The sequence below is a fragment of the Protopterus annectens genome, chromosome 7.part0 (assembly GCF_019279795.1).
Source record: "Protopterus annectens isolate FY-2018-M chromosome 7.part0, PAN1.0, whole genome shotgun sequence".
Lineage (NCBI taxonomy): Eukaryota > Metazoa > Chordata > Ceratodontiformes > Protopteridae > Protopterus > Protopterus annectens.
In genome coordinates this window covers 866,824,136-866,851,151 of record NC_056739.1, presented here as the reverse complement: position 1 = coordinate 866,851,151, position 27,016 = coordinate 866,824,136, and the positions used below count along the sequence as shown (strand labels likewise).

General features: G+C 37.6%; 1 protein-coding gene across 15 annotated transcripts in view; it reads left to right on the top strand.

Annotated features, from left to right (window-relative positions):
- CADPS (calcium dependent secretion activator) overlaps window positions 1-27,016 on the top strand; it is a 2,296,269-nt gene that overhangs the window by 2,005,465 nt on the left and 263,788 nt on the right. For all 15 annotated transcript variants that reach the window (XM_044077436.1, XM_044077434.1, XM_044077437.1 and 12 more), the window contains one exon: window positions 17,501-17,608. In XM_044077436.1, coding sequence (XP_043933371.1) covers window positions 17,501-17,608 — 108 coding nt within the window. The remainder of the gene's footprint in view (window positions 1-17,500; window positions 17,609-27,016) is intronic.

Below are 27,016 nucleotides of genomic sequence, written 5' to 3'. Positions count from 1 at the left end.
CAGATGAACACTCTATCCATGCTGGGATCTGGTGTGTGAGATGCTCACTGTACCTATGTTAGTAAGTGGTGTATCAGATGTGCACTGTATCCATGCTGGTATGTGGTGTTTGAGATGCACTCTGTATCTATGCTGGTATGTGGTGTGTGATATACACACTCTATCCATGCTGATGTAGGCTGTGTCAGAGACATACTGTATCCATGCTGGTGTGAGCTGTGATTCTCTTATCTCTATGGTCCCTTATGGTAACCTTGTCAGGAAAGTTTACACCATGGGCAATGGTGCCTTGCTTTTCTTATAATTTGTATCTTATTAAAAATGTGTTGCCCAAATGGCAAATAACAATCATTTTGACATTTGGTGTTTTATAAGTAGCACATTTATCAATTATGTATCATTGATAAATATCAGAGGTATCAGTAAAGGTCAACCTATTTAAATATGTCATTTTACAATATCATTGTATCATATAATTTAAAAAAAAATCTATATGAAAAGCTACATATTATTTGGTAACATCATGACCTTTCTATTTTTACTGACACAGTATCTCGCTCTCTCTTTCTTCTTTTCCCGGTTAGGGGTTGCCACAGCAGATCAGCTTGTCCGCTCATGACTGGCAGTGGAGTTTTATGGCATCGAGTTGCCAGCCCAGCACCCAACCTTCCACGGAAGGCTCACACACGCACGCACACATGCCTAGGGCCAATTTTAGGGTGTCCAATCCACTTGCAGCATGTCTTTGGGAATGTGGGAGGAAACCGCAGCACCTGGTGGAAACCCACACGACCACAGGGAGGACATGCAGACTCCGCACAGAAGACACCCCAGCCAAAGATCGAACCGGAGACCCTCTTGCTGTGAGGTGATAACACTAACCGCTGCACCACTGTATAATTTATATAATCTTTCTGATAATACAGGCAGTAAGAAAGGAAACAAGCCAGTTATAAGAACAGTATAGTCTAAATGGTTATAGACTGTAAAAGAAAAAAACAGAAAGAACTATGCTGCACCACCTTGAAGAACGCCATAAGTTTGATTGAGCATGTTCCCATACTCTTTAGTATTCTCCATGACAGGGAAAATTAAAGTCACATTGTGGGTCAGCCCCTGCATCTTAATCATGGTTTTGCCTTTTTATAATTTTGGTTGTAGAACATAAGTGTGCCTCAGGAGAAATTGACATTGTTGTAGGTTGTAAGGAACATCAGTCTCTTCATAAGAATACTCTACCCACTCCATTTGCCCTCGCTTTGCTCTGGCTCTCTCCGCTCCACTACCTTACCCCTAATTCCCACCCACCGTCGCTATGCCTAAATTTAGTTCCAAATAGCCACCCCCTAAATAAAGCAATCAAATCACAACAAAGGAAAATCCATATTTATATAATTCCAATTATCCAATTACATTGTATCTTACTAATTCTGATATATCACCCTCCACTTTCTTGGGTCTATATTATATATTCGAAGCTTCAAAATTTTGAACCTCATATATTCGACAACATATGAGCGAAACTTGAAACCTGGAATATAAAATAAAAAAGTAAAAAAAAAAAAACTTACCTTAAAGCTCTGAGCAGGGGGGAAAGACTCCCTGCACCCCCCACACCCCCCTACTTAAATATACCAACTCCGAGACCGCACTTCAATGCAGAAAAGGGAAATTTTCCCATTCTGTGCGTCTGGAGCCATTGCCTTTCACCTTCGAACTTTTCAAAGTTCGATCATATTGTGTCGACCATATGACATTCAAATTTTGAAACATTCGGGAATTTAATAGAGACCCCACTTTCTTACCTACCTGCTACTTACATATTTTAATGTAATAAGTATTAACCAGACAAAATAATAGTTTTAAATTCTCCACATATCAAAACTATGTTACAACCACGTATTCCTACCCACCCATAACATTATTACTTTAACTTAGACAGATTCAAAACACAAGTAGTAAGAACTATGATAACTTTATACTCATCAGTCCTACTATTTCTATCTATTATGGTTCACATAACCTCTTATTAACATACAATCTACGTACACTACCCCTTTCCCAGACCCACTATAATTAAAGCATACAAATTTAATAATAGCACCAACTATTTATAATCCCACAAACATAAACCACATACCACTTACCTTACTCACACAGCAATCTTATCCTAATGTTACACAGAAATGCAATGTTTATATCAAAATATTTAAACTTTAAAGTTCACATTACATTACAGCTGATACTTAGCTGGTATATTCACCCCAGCCCTGGCCTTATAACAGAAACCTGGCTAAAACCAGGCATCTCTAGCAATGAAATGCTTCCTCCAGATACAATATACATAGGCTAGATAGACAACAGGAAAGAGGTAGTTGTATTACCTTTCTATACAAAAACAATCTCAATTTAGAAACGTTATACCTAACTATACCAAAGTTTAACAACACCGAAATACTGTTTACTAAACTAACAATTAATCCAAAGAAACATCTGAACATAGTGGTAGCCTACATCTGACCTGGGAACAATCTGACTACTCTAGAACACATCCTGAATTGGACAGCAGCATCCCTCCCTCAGGAAACAATTCTAATGTGAGACTTTAATGTAGACTGTCTCTCCTGTAGATCTCAAAATCCCACTGACCACATTAACCTACACAAACAATCCAAACGTAGTAGAGTAGACAAAACATCATACAAACAGGCCAAATTTATCCCTGCACTCTGGCTGTCTTCCAGACAACCTCAATGACCATATTCCAATTTACATTCTCTGACACTGAATAAATCCACAAAAACTTACCACTTACCACCAAATCCGAGATAAGAAAAAAATTATCTCCCAAGACTTCATAACTAATTTAAAAAAAATGCAACTGGGCACCACTCAAAAATCTCCCTTTAGATACTGCAGTCAAATACTTTAACTCAACTTTCCTCAGTACCCTAAACATCTTGCCCCCCCCCCAAGAACAATAAGGATAGAATCCAGTTATGCCCACTGGCTAACCAAACAAACAATATTTCTGCTAAAAACTAGAGATAAGTCCTGGGAGAAATGGCTCAATAACAAAACTACAACTAACAAACAAACATATCTAGAACTACAAAATAAATCTGAAAAACTTATTAGACAGGACAAAATAAATGACTGTAGCAGTATTCAATCAAAAAAAAATCAACAAAACCCACAAATATTCTGGGCTGCCATCAAAAAAAAATCCTACAGCCAGTACTTCCTCCCCAACACTACTAAAGACAGCATAGCCTCACAATTCAACAGATACTTTACTGAATCCATAGTAGCCCTCACAAAGAATAATTGTTCTTCCCCTACCCAGACTCACATAGTAGCCACGCTTGATCCCAATCACTTCTCTTTCTGACCTGTCCCAATAAACACCATAGTTAAATATCTCAAAAGGCTTAAACCTACTACACATGCTGCCACCTATCCACCTGCTGAATATCTAAACTGCTGCAGAAGCAATATCACATCCATATCCATATTAATAAATCAATCCATTTCAGAACAAGTCCCTAAAATTTGGATAGTATTACATGTCATCCCTCTACATAAAGGTGGAAATGCTACAGAATTATCAAATTATCGTCCAGTAGCTATACTATCACCATTGTCTAAAATACTTGAGAGGTGTATCCATTCACAAATCTTGAACCATTTAATAACCAACAATCTTCTGTCTAACATTCAGCATCGTTTTCATCCTAATCATAGCACTATCTCCACCCTTGTTAACTTTACTAACATTGGTAACCACCAACTCAATGAAGGCAATTTAGTTTCTTCCATCTTTCTTGATCTGTTCAAAGCTTTTGATATTGTCTCTCATTCTAAACTCTTAAGTACACTCTTGGAACTTAAACTTTGCCATTCTGCACTTACTTGGTTCCAGCAATATCTAACTGGTCACCAGCAAGATGTAAAATGGCAAAAAAAAACCTCACTTCACTAATGCCTGTAACCTTGGGAGTACCATAGGGATCTATTCTGGGTCCTCTCTTTTTTATTATTTTTACTATCTTCATACTGCCACCACACTTGCCTCTGTAGTTCAATATAAAGATGATTCCACCCTGATTTATGCTGCCACAACACTACAAAAACTCCAAAAAATCACCCAGCAGTCATTCAGTGCATTGGAATCTTGGCTAAACAATGCAGAACTTATACAAAAACAAAACCCATTCTCTTCTAGTCAACTAGAGCTGCAGACCCTCACCCACCATTTAATATATCATCAAACCATACAATTATTTCTCCAGTTTTCCAAACAAAATTACTTGGAGTGGTCATTGACCATAATATGAAATATGATGTACACATATCACAGACAATAAAAAAAGTTCACAAAAAATAGGAACCCTGTACAAACTGGCACTTTCTAAACAAATCCTCAAAGGCCACTATAGCAAGAAACCATCTTATCTCTACGCTACTATACACCTTACAAATTCTTACAAATATTAAGAAATCTGACCTAACAAAACTCAAAGCTTGCTATAATAAAATCGCAAAGTTGGCATCCAAATCAAATTTCAGATCAAATCATTGTTTGGCTTTAAAACAACTATCTTGACTCGAACTTCCAAATCTACTTGCTTATAATCAACTCACCTTTGCCCACTGAATACTAAATCAGCCAGAAAGAAAACACCAGTACTTCAAAATCTACTAATACACTACTCCAATAACAGGTATTGTGTTCCACTAACAAATCCTTCTTAAATATATCCAAACCTAACAATGCAACTGGACTTTTACTTTACTCAAACTGCATAGCCAAAACTTGGAATTCCCTACCATTAAATATCACTACTACTAACACTACCAACTTTAAAAAACTTCTTAAATCACACCTGTCTGAATCCTGGACCTGCTGTTGCACAATCCCTACTTAGGAAATAAATGTCTTAAGGCAGCTAAAAGAACAAAACCAGTTATTTTTGTAGCTGAGTAGTATACCCTACTAAGCATATGTACACTTAACTTGCTTGTTTTTTTTACCTTCAATCACAGTACTGCTATTCTTTTTATTCCTACCTAGACTGTATGATTGCATTAGTGAAATGTATAACGTATTTTTCATTTTGTGCTGGTATGTGAGATTGAATCAATATCTGTATGCTGTATATGTATCATACTGTTGTTTATAAATCTGGAGCTTTTCTCCGCGGGCCTCTGCTAAAAAAGGACATTTTGTCCAGTCGGACTTTCCCAGTAAATAAATGTAAACTAAACTAAAATAAAATAAAATGAATACATTTTACCATGATGTCATTGATTCGTCTTGCTTTCAGTCTAAACTGTGACTTAAATGACCTATTGGAAAAGTGAAACCAGCCACTTAACAAATAAGCAAACAGATAAAGAGGAAAAAGTGTTGGTCCCAGTCCAGTGACCTGAACTGGTGTGAACTGGTGTAGGCATCATCACACCTACAGTGGGAATGGCATTGCATGCTTCACCATTCCTAGGGACATTCTGAGATGTACATATTCCATCTAAGCCTCTCACCACACCATCCACATGGGAATAGATTAGGAAGAAGGGATGGAGGAGAGAAAATAAATATGTTAGAGGAGGGATACGGACATTTCCTGTGATCAGACAATCTGATCACTGGAACAAACTATTAGAAAAGTATGGAAAACAAGAGTATTTTTTTTTTGTTTTTTTCAAGTTTTTTTCAGAAAGGCAGAAAATACAATAAATGCTGTGTTTTTCGACTAAATGCTATCAAAAGTGATCAGACAAGCTGCCTGTTTGTCCTCAGAGGAGTGGTTTAAAGCAGTAACTTGTAGTTTATTGGCCATTTTGGGTCATTTCCTGTCTTTTCCAGCCCCCTGCTATAAAGCACGCTTTGGCGCGAATTCGCGCTAATTAGCGCGAATTAGCGCGATTTAGCGCGGAGCTGCCACTGTTGCACACTAGGGCAGCGCCGGTTAAGCAGATTTAAACTATTAGGGCTACCTAAATTCCACTCTTCAAATTTTCCCTTAAAACTACCTTCCTCGAACTATACTACTGATCAAATCAGCGCATCCTTTAACTAAAAAGATCATCTCTACTTGACTCCTAGTAGACTATTCTCTATCTGTTAAACCTAGCACTTGCTCCTACAGTACTTATTACCTTGATACGGCACTCTTGTCATAGATAGTACCCCAAAAAGGCAACCCCCCAATTCTCGGTCACCCACATCCCCCGGAATCTTTTTTAAAGTTTTTTGTCTATCCGTCTAGCATGTCGAGGGATCAGTTGCTAGTGTCCTCTCCTGCTCAGCTGGTGAACCTGGGAATATTGAGGCAATGTTACAATTGCCTCATGTACACAGACAACCCTCTCCTCCTCCCACAAAACACAAATACATGCGAGAGATGCAACTATACGGCCAAACTGGAGGCTGAGCTCTCTCAACATAGGACTGGCAAGACCAGTCAGGAGGAGAAGGTTACCACACACACTATAGACCCAGTCTCACATAGTACCATTACAACCTCAAATCATACACATAAACACACAAAGACATACTCGGAGGCTCTGATCAAAAATCTACCAAAACAGCAGAGGCCACCAAAGCAGACACCCAAACAACCACCACCTCAGAACACAACACCTGCAACACATAGACCTCACAGTCAGAGTGTCAAACAGTCACAGCCCTTAAGGCCAAACACAATGCCAGACACACTAGTCATTGGTGACTCCATAGTCAGACACACTGACGTCCCGCTCACCAGACTGAGTAAGGAGAAGGTCACAGTAAGCTGTCTGTCGGGCGCTAGAATCCGCCACATAACGCAAGCACTCAGGTCTCTCAACAGCAGGTACAAATGTGACTCAGTCATTGTCCACGCTGGTGTAAATGACCTGAGACGTACCTCCTTGGACTACATGAAAAGAGACATTGAGGAGCTCTCTGATTATGTAGCCCAGGCAGGTATGACCCTGACCTTGAGCAGTATCCTACCTTCACCAAGAATGATGCCACAATACAGAGATAAGATGATCAGCTTTAACAATTGGCTTAAACACTGGTGTCATTCAAAGGGGATCCAGTATCTGTCTGCCTGGGATGACATGCTGGACAAGCCACGCTGCTTCAAGGGACGGCTTGCACCTGTCACCCTGGGATTCGGATATTGGCAAAGGCTCTTGCCACCCCATAGTGCCTTTTTAGGCAAGGCTCAAATTCTAAACCTACCACCCTAGAACACAAAAAGGAAAAAACTAAGGGTAATGCTGCTCAATGCCAGAAGTCTAAATCTCAAAATGCACGCACTCGAGGCCCTTCTCAGTATGGAGAACATCGATGTCTGTGCTGTGACAGAAACCTGGTTCAAGGCTCCTGAGAGCACCCCAGCTATCAGGTTTTACCTCATATCATGCGTTCCGCCCCAAAATCCAGACAATACCAAGAAAGGAGGGGTATCCATATTCATCAAGGACACCCACACCTCAAGACTGGTGGCAACGCATGATGCATCGGAGACCATCCAGGTGCAATTAACCGTAGGCAAGACTGCTCTGCAAATTGTAGCATGTTACAGGCCACCCTCACAAACTCAGGAACCTCACATGGCCTTCCTGAAAACACTAGAGGGATAAATGTATCACCAAACACCATCATACTAGGTGACTTCAATTACCCTAATATAGACTGGGAACACTACTCAAGCCCAAACACCCTAGCCCAAAAGTTCCTGGAATTCATAAACTCAAATGCCATGGAACAACTAGTCACCATCCCCACAAGAGGAGATAACATACTTGATCTCATCATCACGAACATGGGAGCACAATGTTCAACACCGGAAGTATACCCCTCACTGGTGAGATCAGATCACAAACTAATCTCGCTGGAGGTCCTCATCCCACCCCACCTGAAATAAAAAGACCACAGTAAAGAACTTCTCAAAAGCCGACTTCACACTTCTAAAGACTAGTGTGGTCTCCTTTAAGGCCCCCGAGCCGCGGAAAACAGTACTCAAGCCGCTGAATCACTTACAAATGCCTTCTACCAGCACCTGCAGGACTGCATGGATAAGGCAATCCCAAGCAAAACAAAGACTCTTTGTACCAAAGGCAAGCGTCCAGTCTGGTGGACCCCAGCCATAAATAAACTCTACAACAAAGGAGGAAGCTACTACAAGATAGAGCAAAATCCTTAAAAGGTAAGACACCCTTGATCACTATAAGTAAAAAACTAAGAGCTCTCATAAAATCATCCAAAGCAAATTTTGAGAGAAAAATAGCTAAAGACTCAAAAGACAATCATAAGGCCTTCTTTAGCTATGTTAGAAACCTAGGAGGAAACTCCCAGATATGCTCAGAACTAGTTCAAAATGATGTGAAGATTACTGATCCTACAGACATTGCCAACATACTGGCTGACAGGTTCAGTGCAAACTTCTCCCTCCCCCCCAAAAGGAGAGATATCTATACCAAACAATTTCAGCCCCCCAAACATCTCCAGCGCCCAAGTGAGAACTGCTCTCTCCAAAGCAAAAAACACAGCATCCATGGGACCTGATGGTGTCCCCGGCTGTGTGCTCCACGAACTCAATGAGGAATTAAACCCACAGCTAGGACAGCTGTTTAATCAAAGTCTTACCTCTGGATACGTACCCAGGGAGTGGCGCACTGCAACTGTGGTCCCACTTCACAAAGGCGGTGCCTCCACCGACCCTGGAAATTACCGGCCCATTAGCTTGACAAGCCTTATCTGCAAAGCCATGGAGAGGATCATAATGGACCTCATAAATAAAGACATAGGAATTTGCAGACTTTGGATCCAACCCAGTTTGGCTTTGTCAAAGGCAGATCATGCCTTTTAAACTTGGTTGACTTTTTCGAAACAGTCACCAAAGCCATTGATGAGGGAAAGGCAGTCCATACAGCCTACCTCGATCTGGCTAAGGCCTTCGATACAATACCCCACTCGGGTATCATTGAAAAACTCATCAGCTTAAATGTTAACCCATACATCACAAGATGGGTTGCAAACTGGCTGAGTGACAGAACCCACAGGGTCAGAGTTGCTGGCGCCATGTCAGACTCAAAGCCTGTCACAAGTGGTGTCCCACAGGGCTCAGTCCTGGGCCCACTCTTGTTTGGCATCTACTTTTCCAAGTAAAAGCAAACACAGGAGGGTTATGGCTGACAAAGTTTGCAGATGACTGCAAACTGGGCCATAGTAGAAAACACATCTGACACAGATATCCTTCAGAAGGGTCTCACAGAAACGGATAACTGGTGCCAGAGCCACGGCCTAAAGTTAAATGCCAAAAATGCATAGTCATACTCTTGGGAAAAACAAGGTTACCCCTAGCTACCAAATAGGTGGCAATCCACTGAGCACAGAAGAAGTTATCAGGGACCTGGGGACCCAGGTTGATAGTAGTCTGTCATTCGACACCCATGTAGCTAAAGTAGTTAGGAAGACCTTCTACACTGCCCACCTTATCATGAAGGGATTCTCATCTAGATCAAGGGAGGTCATAGTCTCCCTTTACTCATCACTCATCAGACCAATGATTGAGTACAATGCCCCATTCGGAATGTATCTGACCCGACACTTGCAGCAGCTGGAGAGGCCACAAAAGTTCCTCACCAAAAGGATAAAGGGTCTCAAAAATATGTCCTATGCTGCCCGACTGAAAGAACTCCAGCTCTATTCATTCGCTTACCGCTTGCTCAGAGGTGACCTTTGCCTAACATACAAGGCCATGTCAAACCCAGATTTGATGAATATGCTTCACCTCAGAAAATCTAGATCCATCAGAGCCACAAGGGCGGGAGACTTAAACCTCGACACGGCTATTAATAGGACGTGCTGGAGGGATAGATTCATCACCCAAAGACTCCCTATGCTGTGGAACAAAATCCCAGTACATGTGAGGCAGAGCACCTCGCTGGCCTTGTTCAAGAGAAATCTTGACCAATGGATGGGAGATCGCAGATATACCCCAGGGATTACCTCAGTGTCACTGCTCGACAGAGGCACAGCAAAATAATGGGTATAGTTCCCCATACTAAAGGGGTGGCGTAAGCCACAAAACGATGGGCTAGGCTTGTAAATGCCCTCGGGCAGATAGCCTAGTATGAACCTATGAACCTATGAACCTATATCCAGAATATCAAGTATACTATAGAGATATTTATTCTGAAGGCTCCATCTCTGGGGTTATTTCATCCCTTCTGCTGATTGTACAGAAGGCCAAGGCTGAGTTGACATCAAAAATTAAAAGATCAATATGCCCAATCTTTTAAACATTGCAGCATTTAATGTCACATAGGTGCTGGTTAAGGAAAACAAACTGTTTGAAGAAATACATTTTATGAAGTAATTGTGATTATAGGTAGGTAAAAATAAAAGTGGAATTTCCTATAACATTTAGTAAAACTATTAAATAAACATGGGCTGGACCTAGCAGCAATGGCCTGCTGCACTCAGAGCAGGTTTGGGTTTATGAGCTAATCCTCCTGTGAACCTGCTTCTTCAGTTTTCCATTGATAAACTAATGATTTTATGTTATGTCGATTGCAAGACATGAAAACATCATTAACTAAGTAGCAACTCAAAGGATTGTCTTGGCTTCTGTGTTCTTATTTAAATAAATGTTCTTATATCAAATTTTCATGTATTTATCAAGTCTGTGTTGATATAACTGATATATTCACACGTGTGATTGTCAAAGCCATTGCATTTTATCATTCTGCATTCCGATTTTGTCATTGTTTTCAACATATTTCATCAAAGGGTTTGACCGTGTTTAACATATGTATGCATGTATGTTTGTGTGTGTGTGTGTGTGTGTGTGTGTGTGTGTGTGTGTGTGTGTGTGTGTGTGTGTGTGTGTGTGTGTGTGTGTGTGTGTGTAACAAGCAAGCTGACTTATTATGTTTATAAAAGGTAGATCGTTATGACTAATAATCTCAACATGATGTAATTATTCTTCCTTAAGTATTTCAAGCTATTTCATGTTTCTCCATTGTGGTTAGTGTATTTTAAAATTTCCACGGAGTGTGTATTGATGTAAAACTTTTAAACAGTAAGGTTTGTACTTAAAATGGTGTCTTCAGTGTTTTTATGTTCTGAAAAATAAATCATTTTCAAAGTAGAACTGAGATTTCAATAATTTGTCATAAACATTTTTTAATGAAATCATTTTTTGATTATTATCAAAACAAACAGGAAAGAAGAAGGAAAAGTAAGGGAAGCAGAGGAACAGGAGGGAATGTGACCCAATTCAACATGTAGAGATATTTATATAAGTCATAGTAATTAAAAACACTGCCATTTAAAATAAATCTGAAGTTGATATGGCAAAACTGATAACTAACAAGTTAAAGCAGTAAAATAAAATATAAACAGAATTCATGTAATTATTATATAGTTTTTAATCAAGTGAAGCAATAACTACACACACACACACACACACACACACACACACATATATATATATATATATATATATATATATATATATATATATGTGTGTGTGTGTGGGGGGGGGATAGATGTTGGAAAATAAACTTGGAAGGTACATATTATTTTACATTTCAATCGAATAAAATTAATTGGCAAGACAGATGGAGTGAAATTTTTTATTTATTTTTTTATTTTTATTTTTTTTATTTAACATTTGTTGACCGGGAATGTCCAACTAGGTTCCACAAAGCCTGTTTTCAGCGGAGGCCCGGGGAGAAACGCTCCAGAAATCATGCCAAACATTTCAGTGCAGAACCTAATTTATGATCAAAACAGTAGCTAATTCAACATATTCACTACACATGAAATTGTAGCAGAACTAATCCATCAAATTCTGCATGTAGCACAAATAGATAAGGCTGTAGGTCTAGGAATAAGAGCTAACAATAATCCATCCTGCAGGGCTGCAGGCTCAGGAATGAGTGCTAACATGGATCCACAGGACTGCAGGGCACAGGAATGAGTGCTAACATGTATTCTCAAGGCTGCATGGCCGAGGAATGAGTGCTAACATGGATCCGCAGGGTTGCAGGACCCAGGAATGAGTGCTAACAATGATCCGCAGGGCTACAGGGCCCAGGAATGAGTGCTAACAGGAATCCTACAGGGCTGTGGAGCCAGGAATGAGTGCTAACATGGCTCGGTCCTACATGGCTGTAGATCCAGGAATAACTGCTAACATGGGTCCTGCAGGGTTAAGCCCAGGAGTTCAATGTTTTGGTCTGTAGCATTTTGGTCAGGATTGCCATGTAAAAGTATTCAGATAATAAACCAGGTAAATCTGTGTCTTACTGTGTATTTGCTCCAAGTACAAGATATGTTATACAAAATAACCATTCAGAGAGACCTCCTCTTCCTCTCTGTGGTGTGCTGATGATTGGATACTACTGGAAATACGCAGTCATATGAGAGAAATTGGCCTCTCCTCCTAACTGGCAAAGACTGGTCTTCAAACCTCCCTCCTCCCTAAAAAACTTGAGCTAATTATTGATACTTGAATCATGCCTCCCTTCCTACCTGCTGAATGGGCCCCCTTGCCCACCCAGGCATATTATTACTGACAGCAAAGAACTCACTGCCTAAGTCTAAATATGGGAATAATGAGTCCATTTAAAAACTGCACCTCTCTAGGCCAGTGATGGTTTTTGATTTGGTTTGCTGTATTACATACCAGGTATTATTGCCCACCTGACTCTCAACCAGGTTATCATAATTACAGTTTATTTGTGATACTGACCATGGACCCTTCATACGTTTTATACCAGATCAAACATACACATAAAAATGTGCATACAAACCAACAGGCATTCTGTAATTACTGCATACTTGAAGAAAATTGCCCTAAACTATATATAACAAATATTTTGTTTCAGATTATTTCCAGTTCTTGTTTAGCTAGTTCTCTAAACTGTTGTTAAACCACTTTTAGCAAACCCTAATAAATGTTGTTATTTTCATGTAGATGTAAGACAGCAATAATAAATACATTAAAAATGGCATAAATGTAATTGAAATGATGCTACTGTTAACTGGATATATTTAGATTATTGAAAATGAAATGAGACAAAAACTATTGCGATGTATTCCTAGATGACAAAGATGACACTTGAAACCTACAGCAGTTTAGCAAGGCAAAGATTATCATAAAATGATATAACATGCACACATACACCTGCAGCTAAATGAGAATGTAAATAAATGTGTACATTTGTGATACTGAATGTAAATGGTATATACAGCTATCTTGTGCCTAAAGTGTAATGTTGCAAAGCTGTCGTGTTGTCATTGGGCTGGTTCACTCATTTGGCTAACAATCACATCAAATAGACTGATAACACATTTCAGTTGTATGCATTGTTTTTCAAATTAATGCCTTGCTGTTGTTTCATTGTGTGAAAAAGATGTCGCTACTATCCAAAGGCCAAATGAAGGGCCTTTGCTTTATAATTGTTTGCTCTGTGTAAAGCATTACAGGGCCCTCTGTTCCCTGGCTTTGGTCATTTACACCCATGAAACCATACAGAAGTGTTAACTAACTGCAATTTGCAGTGACTGACAAACATATATCTGGAGAATACTTATATTGCAGTTTGATTGGCTTCCTAAAGAGGAAAACACAGTTCTGTGGTTTACAAGCAATGTTTCCTTGCATCTTGAACTATTTGAGATTTTATTTACATGTGCATTTATAAGTTAATGCTACAGTTAAATAGTATGCTGTTTTAAAATATAATGCAGCACAGAAACATGTACAGGTGTACAAAAAACAGTTAAGTATTCATAATGCTGCCACTATTTCTTATAAGTTAATGGAAAACAGTCTCTAAAGGTCAGCTGTGCGTTAATCACAGACATACAATTAACATTCCTCATGGGTGATTAAAAGGTAGCCCTTCACAGATGGGAAATAATGAAACAATTTATTTTAGTAAGATAAGAGCTATGAGGATGGGGAGTTTGGGGCAAAGACATTACTTTCCTAGAAATAAAGATGTTTGTTTGCAGAAACAAAAACAAATGCCACCACATGAATTTGGTCCATATTAATTTTTTAAACATTTGTTTCTATGTATTATATATTGAAACAATGTTTCTTGCTTAATTTCTCTTAAAAACATCAAATGTGTGTCACACGATATTGAAATAGTCATGTGCTTATATGCAAGTCAACCACTGGCAAATATATGCAAGCAGCAGACATTTAAATCATATAGTAATACATAACCTTGTTTCATCTGTATGTCTGTCTGTCTCTCTAGCTATCACTCCATCATGATTATATGTTTGACCCCCTTGCATTCTGTTTGTGTCAGTGAAGGATATAGCTGCCCGGGGGGGGGCATGGTGCTCAGTTTGCAGTGGTGTCTTCTTATCACATCTGCTCATGACTTGCAGATATTGGTCAGCACCTGTTGTTCCATCTTGCTTAGACTGGTGGTGGCTTTCCTGAAAGTAGGTGTACTTCTTTAGAAGGAAGTAAACAACTGTTACCTTCTGAGGCAGACCTGCTAAAAGATAACAATTAGATCTATTTAAAAGGAATCGTGCTTGGGAAGACTTTTCCTATGTCTGTTGTCCAAATAAATACTGATTTTTTTTAACGAACAGATTTTGTATTGAGTCCTACTTATTAGCCCTCTAATGTTATATGGATGCCATTTCGCAGAACAATGGGCTGTATCATCTAAATGGTTAAGTCTGTGAGATGTGTCACTGCAGTCCTACATTTAAAGTATGTTATTCTTCACTTATATATAGTCTGACTCTTAGCAAGTCATTTAATCAAATCACTACTGCCTCATCACCTCTAAAAAGAGGTACTTCTGTCTAGTGGTGCTGACCAGCTAAACTGAAAAGTTAAAAAATAATGTATTTTACTGCTGTTTGGACTATGTGGAAAATGTATCATTGTGACCCAATTTCTCCTTTACTTTGCAAACCATTTGTTTGCCTCTGAAATAGTAATTTGCAGACAAGAAGGATGAATGGTCATAAGAAAGTGACACCCATATACCTGCCTTCTCATATGATGACTGAATTTCTTCTCTGATACTGCATATCTGGGTTTGGGAATAGTCCTGAACTGCCAGTAAGGCCACTGGGTAAGGAATGGAAACCCTTGATGAGTGGAAGTTTGCCTGATTTTACTACCAAAGTCAGACTCAGAGTATACAGCCAGCAAGTATCTGACTGTCTGACTGAGACAAATGGAATATAAGTGGGTAATACTTATAATTATGACAGAGAGAATCTTTGACTTCTTTACCATGGCATAATTGCCATTACTGTTGTTTGTGGAGGAATTTATAATTTATAATTTGGCAACAATGTCAGCTAGCAATCTGACATTGCTAAATGCAAGGGATAATGCAGCCAGATCCAGACAATGATAGAAACAGCCCGCCATGAAACAGCCATGCAGCTTCCAAGTAGTCATTCTTTGATGAAGAAACAAAAAACATTTTTTTTTTCTAAAAGTGGGATTTCTGGTAATGGCATAGAGATTCAAAGATTGTTACCAGGCTAGTAACCAGGGGGCCTTTCTAAGCATAGCCAAGTTTTCTCACAAGAATAATGATGTCCTCTATCCAAATAGGACATTGATGGCCAGGCATTTATCAGCTACCTCAATCCATAAGGGACATGCGTGCCTGGCCCGATATAAATTTCTTATTCCCCATAGATGAGCTCAGCTTCTCATGGATGGGAAGCCTGTTCCATAGGATGGGCAGTCTCAAACGCATATTTGTCTCTCCAGCATGTTTTGTTTAAGTCACAGATAAAATTCAGACCTTGAATTTCTGGAACTGTTTGACTTATGAATATGCAGGAGATTCATAAGTGTGGGTTTTGCGGATGTCTTCTAAGCCAGTCATAGATCATCCCTCAGCAATCTGTTCTAGACTGAGTAGTGGGAAAGGGCTTTAAGGTTCTCTGTATAAGACAGATTTGTTTATGGCTTGTATTCTTTTTTATAAAGAACCTCTGAGGTCACTCCCATTGCTGCATATGCTTGGTCAGGTGATTGGTCTGATAAGGGGTGGAGTACAGTGGGATAATGACCTCCATGGACCTATGCTATGCCATGTCCTTATCAACTGTGCAACATAAAAGGATTTCCTCACCATTGTGGCCACATGGTAGTCGAAGGTAAGGCTATTGTCTACATGAGTACGCAGATCCCTGACTACTGGGTAACTCTTAGGGGCTTATTACCAATGTAGTAATTAGCTAGAATGGTTGACTTCCCAACGATACAGTTATGCCTAAAGTGCCTGCCTTTCATTCATTTGGGATTATTTGTGGCTATACATCTACTAGAGTTGGTTGAATCCTCAGCCTTTGGAGTGTTCTGACAGTTATGCATGTCTTATAATTCAGTTTAAGACCATGGCTATGGCACCATTTGTTAATTATGGTAGGGTGCAATGGCATGAAATCTACAAAAGTCAAGATAAGGTACCTCAAATTAAAAAAAGGATAATAAGTAAAACATTTGCCAGATACTGCAATATGATATTCTAAATTGGGATTGTCTCTATTCCTTTAGATATACACTCACATTACTTGCATATAATGTGGAAGCTGTGCAAGGCGGAAAAGCTGTGAAATCTAACATTGAAGAACATGTGCAGTACAGCTTGAGATAGTCATAGATAGATCTATATTATATAGTTGTAAGATAGTTTGCAAATTATGTACATATGTATGCATCTAAATGTGTGTGTGTGTGTGTGTGTGTGTGTGTGTGTGTGTGTGTGTGTGTGTGTGTGTGTGTGTGTGTGTGTAGATATATATATATATATATATATATATATATATATATATATATATATATATATATATATATATATTTGTGTGTGTATGGATGCCCTTTACTATCACAATCTTGAAGACTGCAGCTTTAAAATCTATAATCCTGAGACTATAATATCAAAAGACCAAATGCTGAAGACCACGACATCTAAAAATATTGAATACTGAAACTCCCTACCGCTATACACCCAGGAACAAGTGCTAAGATGGGTCATGCAGGGGGGAATGTCCAGGAATTCGATACTGAGGTCTAAATTGCGTTGGTATTTCAATGTTATAGTGTTGAGAATATATGTTATATGATTGTAAACTTAAGGATTGTGATAGTAAACCTATATATATATATATATATCCATGTATGTATACACACACACACACACACACACACAGGTATGTGTCTGTATCTATCTATACATATATATATATATATATATATATATATATATATATATATATATATATATATATACATATATACATACACACACACACAAATATATACATATACACATATGCACATTTACATGTGCATATAACGTTTGAGTGTGTGTATTTGTACAGGCATACACACACATTTATCTATGCATGTTAGAAGCTGTGTTTGATTACAATAGATGCACTTAGTTTGAGATTATAATGTCTGCCTTTTCTTTCTTACAGAAACCTGGAATGGACTTGGCTGATGCCTATGTGACATTTGTTCGCCACTCTCAGGATGTCCTGCGTGACAAGGTCAATGAGGAGATGTATATAGAAAGGTTATTTGATGTAAGTAAATGCCTTCTCCTCCTTGATGCACACGGAGGAGATCCTCCAAAATGTGACAAAATGCAAGACAGGGGGATAAGTCACATTTTGAGACTAGTGATAGCTGTCACTATCTTTCCTGTCCCTCTCGCTAAGACTTCTCTCTGCTTCTGTCTGCTCCTAACTTGTGCCCCAGTCTGCTGTGTCTTGTGTTCTATGTCTGTTTGTGGTATTCAGGGCATTACCCATTTACAGTGTGCTGCTAGGCTAAGTAAAACAGTAGATTGTCTTTAATTAACAACATTTTAGTCAGTGTTCTCTGCTGAGATTTTTATGATAGCTGAATCACTTAAGCTATTTACATAAATTTAATTATTTATTGCAGAAGCACAAATCATCATATGCTAAATGCCCTTATACCAGATATTGCTTAAATTAATGTATGACTTCATATTAAACACTCTGCAGTAAAACTATCATAGGACTTGTTTATTTTCCTTCATCACAGTTTTAAAGGCAACAATTATTTCACATTCCTTTATGACTGCTAAGATGTTTTAATATTCATAGCTCTTCCAGGAAAGTATAATCTTTATTATATATAGCTGTAACTTGATTTTAAGTTAATTTACACACTGTTTTCTAAGAATTATGAAGCAGAGGTTTAATGCTAGATCTTAATGATATATAGCAGGTTGATTTAAATCATTATGGAAGTCCAAAATTGTGCTGTTGATAAAAAAACACATGAATTATGACATGAACACTGGATTTGGTATCGACAAGAAAGTGTTTTCTGATCATGTTAACTAATGCATGCTTTTAACTTCAGTGCCTTTGTGTTCACTATCGCTGAGCATTTATTTATGTTGCTTTCATGTTTCAGTGCTCACTGTGTTTGACAGTTTAAAGTCAGCTAACATTATATTAATCATTTGTTTATAGCCAGCTGCATACTGTTAATTTAAATATTTTAAGAGTCGTGGGGCCCTATATTCGAAGATTAGGAATAATATCATGGAAAGTTAAGTTCTCCATAATGCTGAAGGTGATGTATGCTAACAGTCATAAAGCACACCGGGAATAAAACAATCCAAATGTACCTTTAGTTATGATGCAATAATACAACATTTGTTATTCTTAGTACTTTTTCATTTTGTAGAAGCTTTTTTTGTCAAGGGTCTCTTAGGTAAAATCATATCATATACTTTATTATGTTCTTTCCAGACTATATTTAAGGTTCTTTTTTATTTTTTATTTATTTGTAAATTGATTTGAGTGTGTACCACTTATACTTGCTGAAATGCTTATTATATGGTTATAATATTTTTCATCACAGATAGTGTTCCATGTATTATCTTGAATGTGATAAACATATGTGAAGTAACCTGACTGACATTGAGACATAGGATTTCTTCTGATTGTCAGCATTAGTCCCAGCTGGACATTTTTTCATATATACCTTCCGTTTCTTCATAAGTCATGCATATACCTGGAGTTTACCCTTTCAGAATACATAACTAAGTTATAATTTTGAAAGGGGCTAAATTATGCAGTGTTGGCCTCTAGTGCATGGTTAATCTTGTATATAGTTCAGGACATTGCACTTGAAAACCAACTCCTACTGTAAGTATAAGAGTGAAAAACTTTGAATATTTGGGCCTATGACTTGCAGTGATCCTTTTGAAATGTGAATGGCATTATTTATTGTACTTTCCCATGCATTACAGATGTGCCTTTGCTTCACATTCATTTTATAATCCTTGTTTCATCTAATACTTATGTGTTTTTTGTTTCATTCTTATTTTGCTTACGTTGTGTCCAGATAACTGTATTTTCACTCAGCCTCCTCCTTCCTTTCTTCTTGTCTTTCTCTCTTTCTATTACTAATCTCAGATTCTTTCTTTATAAATTTCCAGATATGTTTCCACTGATTTTTCACTGACTGAAATGGAACTTATCTCTCATGTCTACTGTTTTATCACATTATCTCAAATGGCATGAGTTAAGAATCAAATAATCTTCCTGTGTACATCTACTAGCATGACCCACATCCACTGAGAATGCCTCATACATGCATATGGCACACTCCACTGCAGCTTCTTCAAGCTCTATGCATGTTTCCCCTCAGGGACGGTTGATACATAGAAGCACGAAGAGAAATCACATACTCATTAGGCATTGAATTGGAGGAATCCATTTTACTTCCACAACAGGTTTAGTTATTTCATGGAGTTGGTATTCCACTTAAATTCCTTACTGATACTAATGGTAATATCTGATTACTCTGTTCAATGCCTACAGTGCCTTTTTTTTAATCAGAGCATCAGATCCCCTGAAATGAATACTCATTTCTCAGAATGGTATATTGTGCTTTTGTCTTCAAACATTAGAAAGCAAAATAACACATTTATGCTTTTACCAAAGTTTTGTATCTCAGGTATTATTTCTATCAAGATAGTGTGTTTTATATGATAAATTGTTTATAAAACTATGATGAAGCATTCCAGAAGCAGATGCTATGTTTTTAGACAATAGCACACAACTGCTTTTTCATTCTTCCATATCTGTTTTCTTTTGATAACAGATTCTTACTAAATGTTTTTAGATATTCAATATTTAAACAATTGAAAGACAGTGCAGTAGTAAAGGTGATGCATTTCTTTATGCCAGTAATTGTGTTTGCTAAAAGGTGATTCTGTTTGGGTTTAAATTAAATTATTCCAAAATATCTTAATCAATTAGTCAGTAATTCAGCCAGTCAGTCATTCACTCGGTCAATCAATCAATCAGTCAAGAAATATAATTTTTAAAATTCTTGAAATTTGCAATAATCTACAAGTTCCTAAATGATGCACTGATTATGAACACATTGTAGGTTTTAAAAAGCATCGCTTTACCACTAACATTCGTTTTTCACTGCTGTACATTTTAAATAGAAGCATGCCTAAAGACTTGTTTTAACTTGGCAGTTCTTTGAAACTCTTTGCTTTTCAGACTTTCTGCATTTCTTAATTACTGATGTTTTTGGATCTCTTATATCCATTAGATCACTTTGGTTGCTGTTGATTTGATACCATTTGATGCAGTGCATAAGTTACTGTAATGTATTGTAAACATCTTTCAGTTTGCTACACTGTTGCAAGTCAACTTATTCCCTTATGACCCCTTTTATACCTCAGAGTTAAGTACTAGTTGTAACTCAGTTGTTAGTGGTGCAGTACCTTGTAAGTTTGACCCATGCAATACTTTTCTTCCTTAAACAAAATGTATTATTCTATAACATTTTTTATGTTCTTTCTAAGGCATTCCATTATGTGAGACTTAACTAGCAGCCAAACAAATACTTTATTTATGTAAAATAAATTGGCTGTGTCATGTATACTCTGTAATGAAAACATGGTTAATATCTTATGTAAATTAAACTGGCTACTTCTCATGCTGCATAGGACATAATATACAGAACTTAAAGTATTTCTTTATGTTTCTACTGCTTCCCCATGTGTTTTTCTTATGTGTTCACCATTGCCTCACACAGTCATTTTTATAGTATTTATTTTGTTATTTATTGTCTTTAATTTCCGTTGTTTTAGACAAAGCATGGATGATAGTAAGTATGTCATATACTTGAAACAAGTAAAGATAACCTGTTTATTTAAGTGTAATATATTATATCAAAATAATTGATAACGCCCTTCCCTTACTGCCATTTCTACAGACAGCTTCAAAATGTTACACAATACTTTGATGATGAACATCTATGCTCAGGCAATATTAATTTACTCTCCTAACATTTGGTTTGAAATTTGCATACAGAGAATTTCATCTTTATAGATTAGGTAGCCAGGTACTTAGAAAACTAATTTAGGTATAGTTCATAGAAAGAACAAAGCTGTGGCTATCTGTATGTTTAATCTGAAAGATAAAGCATAGAAATAGAAGGCATTTTGTTTATGGGTAAAGACATGCAGACATAGTCGGTGTTCGGCATGCTAATTGTCTGCGTTGTGCGGACACATTTGGCTGATAGAAGACGGTAACAAGATAAAACAGCAGCTACAGGGTAACAACAGTATTTTGGCAGTTGTATTACACTAACTGATGGTTCTGTAATGTAAGTTTGGATCTTCATAAGTTATTTCTTCAAAAACTAGATCAGTTCTTGGGATTATATTAACTTACATCTGTCTAAAGATTGTTTGCTATGCAGCTCGTAACTACAGTGATCAAAGTACAGCACATCGAGTTGTACTGCAAGATTCCAAATTATTTTTCAGAATGAGGGTGTGTATCATGCCCACCCCCTTCTGTAGGAATTGAGCACATGTTCTTGCTTTGAAGCTGCTGAACTTTTGACTTTTAGTCTGTAGTTCAAAATCTGCAAAAAATTGTTTTAAGAACATCTTATTGTTACCATAACTAATATTCTGAGCTCTCATGTTACCTTAGCTAACATGACGTCACTTTGAAGAAGTAGCAGATTCTGCATTTATTACATAATAGTACTGCATATCAACTGCCAATTTATTTTTTATAAATAATAAAGTATTCTGTTATTATTCTTTAATCACATCATACTTTAATGAGGAAGCTTGGCTTTAAGGAGATAATTATCAAGTAACTCCATAGTTTAACAATGACACATTTCTTAGTGGGCATTAATTTTTGCATATACTATTATCACAGCTTATCAGTAATCCCTGTCAGTCAATTATGACTTAGATGTGTCTTCAGAAAGTCTAAGTGTCTCTGGTAAAGCTTGCTATATAGGAAGAAATCTATTTAATTTAGCAAAATGTTAGTTCTACTATGGTTCACTTAAAAATGAAAAATCCTTGTGCGTTTAATGAGGGGCAAAGAATGGCTTTTAGGCAAACCAAGCAAATCACTGTTAAGTAGAAGAATTACTTAGCAGTGAGGCTAGTAGTGTTTTTAGGCTGTACATCTGCTTCACTGGGGATTTAAGGGGTGTATGTTATAAAATCCCTTCAAAATGTTCTGACAGTCAAAACTGAATTCTTTTCAGTGAGAGCCGTTATGATGAATAGTGTGCAAAACTTAATAAGTCGAATTATATGTAGAGTAAATGCATTTCGCTTGCTGATTGCAAGATCATTCACAAGCTCAGTGTATTCAAACTGAACGCGCTGATTAGAGACTTCAGCTATACATTATACGACCAATCTAAGGTCATTTTTTATGTTGCACATATCAAAAGCCATGCTGAAAGCTAAATAGACCATTCCCACAGTCCTTTCGTATCTAATACTGAGGAACTAGTTGAAAAACTCGTGTCTGGCATGCCTTGCCTATAGCACATTTATTTGTCATGATTTCCATACTCAGCTTCCACATAATTTACAGTTCTTTCCTTCAGCAGCATTTCCGTGGTTTTCAAAATCAAATTGAGTAGGAACTCAGGCTAGATAAATTAAATGTACAGAATTTTTTTTTACTCATGTTTATAGATACTTTCATTTGAACTGTAATGAATTTTACAAGAGTTTGTAAACATTAAATAATGTAGTCTATCTCTTCCTAAAAAATGGTAATAAGTGAAGTGACCACGTACTGGGTCACTGTTACAGCTGTAAAATGTGTTAATACCTGAACTCCAGAAATATCATTTTTTTTTTTGTCCTAATCTGCACTCCTAAGTAATTTTAGGAGATTGTAATTGTTGCAATTTGAAGACATGCTCTACACCTTTGTTATTGATGCAGATATATTAATCATACATGTTTGCATTTCTTATAACATCTCAGACATATTCTGATATTCTTTTTCTCAAGTTTCCATTTGTTTTCTCAGGAAAGAAATATCCACAACCACACATTGTCAGATATTCCAGCCTTAACTTTCTACAATTCCAGACAATTTTGATGAGACATTTTTATTAAGAAAACAACTGTTATATTAAAATATAACTCTATTCAAAAACTGCAAAAGAAACGTATGCTTTCCATCATATTATTATGTTCTTTGTATTACTAATGTTTCCGCATTACTTTATGCGATTAGCATTATTTTCTAATTAATTATCCCCTCCCCAGATAGACGGATGGGGATACTGTAGTGATATGATTTTGTTTTACAGATTAAACAAAACAAAAAACTCCTTTCCATGAAGTATTCTGTTTTATTACTATATGACATATCAAAGATATAGAATTGTCTGCTGTCTTGTCAGTTCATTGACTTTACAGTGGAAGTATTCTAAATTATTAGTTTCTTTGAGTGTCTTGAAGTACTCAGAATAATTTTTTAATGCTTTTTAACTTGTTTGAACAACAAGCTTCTAAGGAGGTCTTTTTAGAGATTTAATTGTTGAAAATCAATGTTGCTAAAGTGTATGCTGCTATTAACCTTTCTGTTAAACTAACATGATAGTCTGCCTGTCCCTCAGTACTTCTATAAAATTTGTAATGTAAACTTCACACCTATACCTTTCACATACAAGAGCAAACAAACAAGTTATCTGCCCAGCTTGAGAATGATCTCCTTCTGTTCTAAGGGTATAAACATGTTAGATGTAGCTACACCTCCTCTCACAGTCTCATTCACTCTTATGGTTGAAATGAGGCAGCCATTTTATGTCACATGACTGAAACTGAGGGAGAGACAGTTAAGGGGCCACCTGAAGTAGTTAATATCTGGGAACTTTTTCTTGAGAGCTCATTACTAGCACAATTTTTACAGTTGTGTGCTTCAGGCATGTGTGGCTCCTACCAGCACTTTCCAAGGTGTCACCCCACTGGGCTAGAAAAACAAACTAGCCTCAAGTTTCCATTTTGTTTCTTTCTGCTTGTGCATTTTGATTGTGATCCTAGCATGTCTTGTAGCAAAAATCTCTGCATTCACTGCTAATGCAAGTGAAGCATAAGATTATGATTTTGTAAATTGTTGTCTGTAGTGCAGTATCTAAGCAGAAGCAAGTTTCCATGCCCCACCAAAATAAAAGACGTGATCACCAGGCGGAACCTGCACAGACAGTTTCTGTGATATTTAATACAAAACCATAATGTGCAGAGCTTCAACCCAGCTGTATGCTGTAGCAGGAGAGAAGATGTCTGAGACTGACTGTAGTGGGATGAATCTAAAGCAGAGAACAACAAGCAGGGTCCTGTAAACAGCCTCAAGCATGAGTCAGAAAGGAGGGAGAAGATAAGAGAGCAGGAGGATAAGCATCTTCCAAAACCTTCTCTACTGAAGTCCAAATTTTAGTCGGCTTCCACTCCTTCTCTGTCTTCAAGCTGTCTGTCAACTCACTGAGCTCACAATGACCACTAACTGAAAATGGAGAAAGTGGAAGAGGCCACTCAGACCCATTTAAATCTCAGCCCAGGAGGTTTCAAAGGAGGGCGATGGTATCACTGAGTATGATGGAAACCTATTGGCCAGGAAGCTTCTCTGGATAATATTTTCTGAGGTCTGATCTATGTACCTCTTTTGCTTATAACATATGCTAACTGTCTTGCATGGAGTGATCCCTCAGATTTTCTGCCTTGCTCTTTGACAGTGTCTCTTTTCATAAGCCTTTGTTTCTCTATGAGAACTGAGGTGGTTGCCCCGTGGTCATTCCTGGTGTGTTGGACCTTCATTCTTTGTTTGCACTGAGTGAGATGAATGAAGAGATCTGGGAGTACAGTATCAGTGTATACACTTGGATATATGTATAAGACCCCATGTAGACATCATGTATGTCCTTGCTTCCTTTCACTATATAGTCTATTCTCAGCATGCATCTGAGTTGCAGTTCATAGCAAAGGAACAAAAAGGATGCAGATTAGCCATTAAGTGAGCTTTTCTGTCTCTCTTCCTCTGAATCCTTCTGGGCTGGGGATTCAAAGGGGACTAAGGTGCCTCTCTTGGAGAAGGATAACAGCTTGCTCATCCTTCTAGTCCCCTGGATGACTCTTCATTATACGGATTTAGCCTCTGTTGATTGGTTCGCTGTTCCTCTTCCTTTCTTCATAGAAGACTCAGATATTGTCTTCTTGTAAAAGACTGAAGAGTCATTGATGACGCTTTCTAAAGCCTATCCTTAAGGATGCCAGATTTGTGGCCTGGAAACACCCTGATTTTGTTCAACAGTTTAAAAAAAGGTAGATGCCTTGGTGGCACAGTGGCAAACTGGGTAACATTGTCACCTTACAGCAAGATGTTCTTCAGTTCAGTTCTCATTTGGAGTGCCTTCTGTGTGGAGTCTGCATGTCTTCTTTGTGTTCACATGGGTTTTCTCTGGGTGCTCTGGTTTCCTCCCACATTCCAAAGACATGCAGTAGGTGGACTGGTCACACTAAACTGGTCATAAGTGTGAGTGTGTGCATGTTTGTGTGTGTGTGTGTGTGTGTGTGTGTGTGTGTGTGTGTGTGTGTGTGTGTGTGTGTGTGTGTGTGTGTGTGGTATGGAAGAACAACTGCAATAGGACTAGCCAACCATCAGTGTGAACATGGGCTCTAGATGATTGTCACTGTTGGTGTGGCATTCCAACCTCATGTGCAAAAATGGGAAAAAGGGAGTTGTGACTGTTCATGACAATTCTTCATTCCAAAGAAGGTTGGGTTGAGATACCCTTCAGCTAGGTGATTCGTTTACTGTTTATTTATAATGTGACACATTTACTGTTTTTTTCCTTTCTGGTATAGTTAAAGATGACCTTAATATTTGTAAAAATATATACAAGAGCACTGAACCACAGCTGAATAAACACTGCTTTAATAAAAGTAAGAACAACGGTGAGCGCTTTCACAGTCAAGCTGCTTCCTCAGACAATTCAAACTAAGCCAATTCATACATTTAAATATACTTTCCACATGGTGTCATCACATCAATTCAACATTTAAAGGTACAACATCAATATATATATATATATATATATATATATATATATATATATATATACAGAATATATAAAAAAACAACAAATGATAAAACAGTCCTTAACTGACTATAAATCTTTTAAAACATTAATTCATAAAAATTAATATATAACCAACCTCTCATCTATGTAAGGGTCTATTGACTAGTACAGGTTGAATGGACAACTCGTCATTAAGTCCTCTAACGTATTCGCCCTCATCCTAATAATCCATTTAAGTTCACTGCTTTCAACCCTATTTCTAACAGGCCCCTGTCTAGCATTAGATGGTACCATTTCTACAACCATAAATCTAAACTCATGTCCTGCCCCCACAGCCGTAACATGTTGTGCCAAAGCATTGGTGTCAACATGTTTAGATATGTCGGAAATGTGTTCCCTCATCTGATCTCGTAACATACGTGTGGTCATACCTATATAAAAAGAAAAACATTCTAGACAATAACTTAGATATACCAAGTTGGTGGAATTACAATTTGCTCTCAGATGAAATCTCAGTTGTCTCCCTGTGTCCCGATGGTGAAATCCACCTGAGGTATCAAGATACC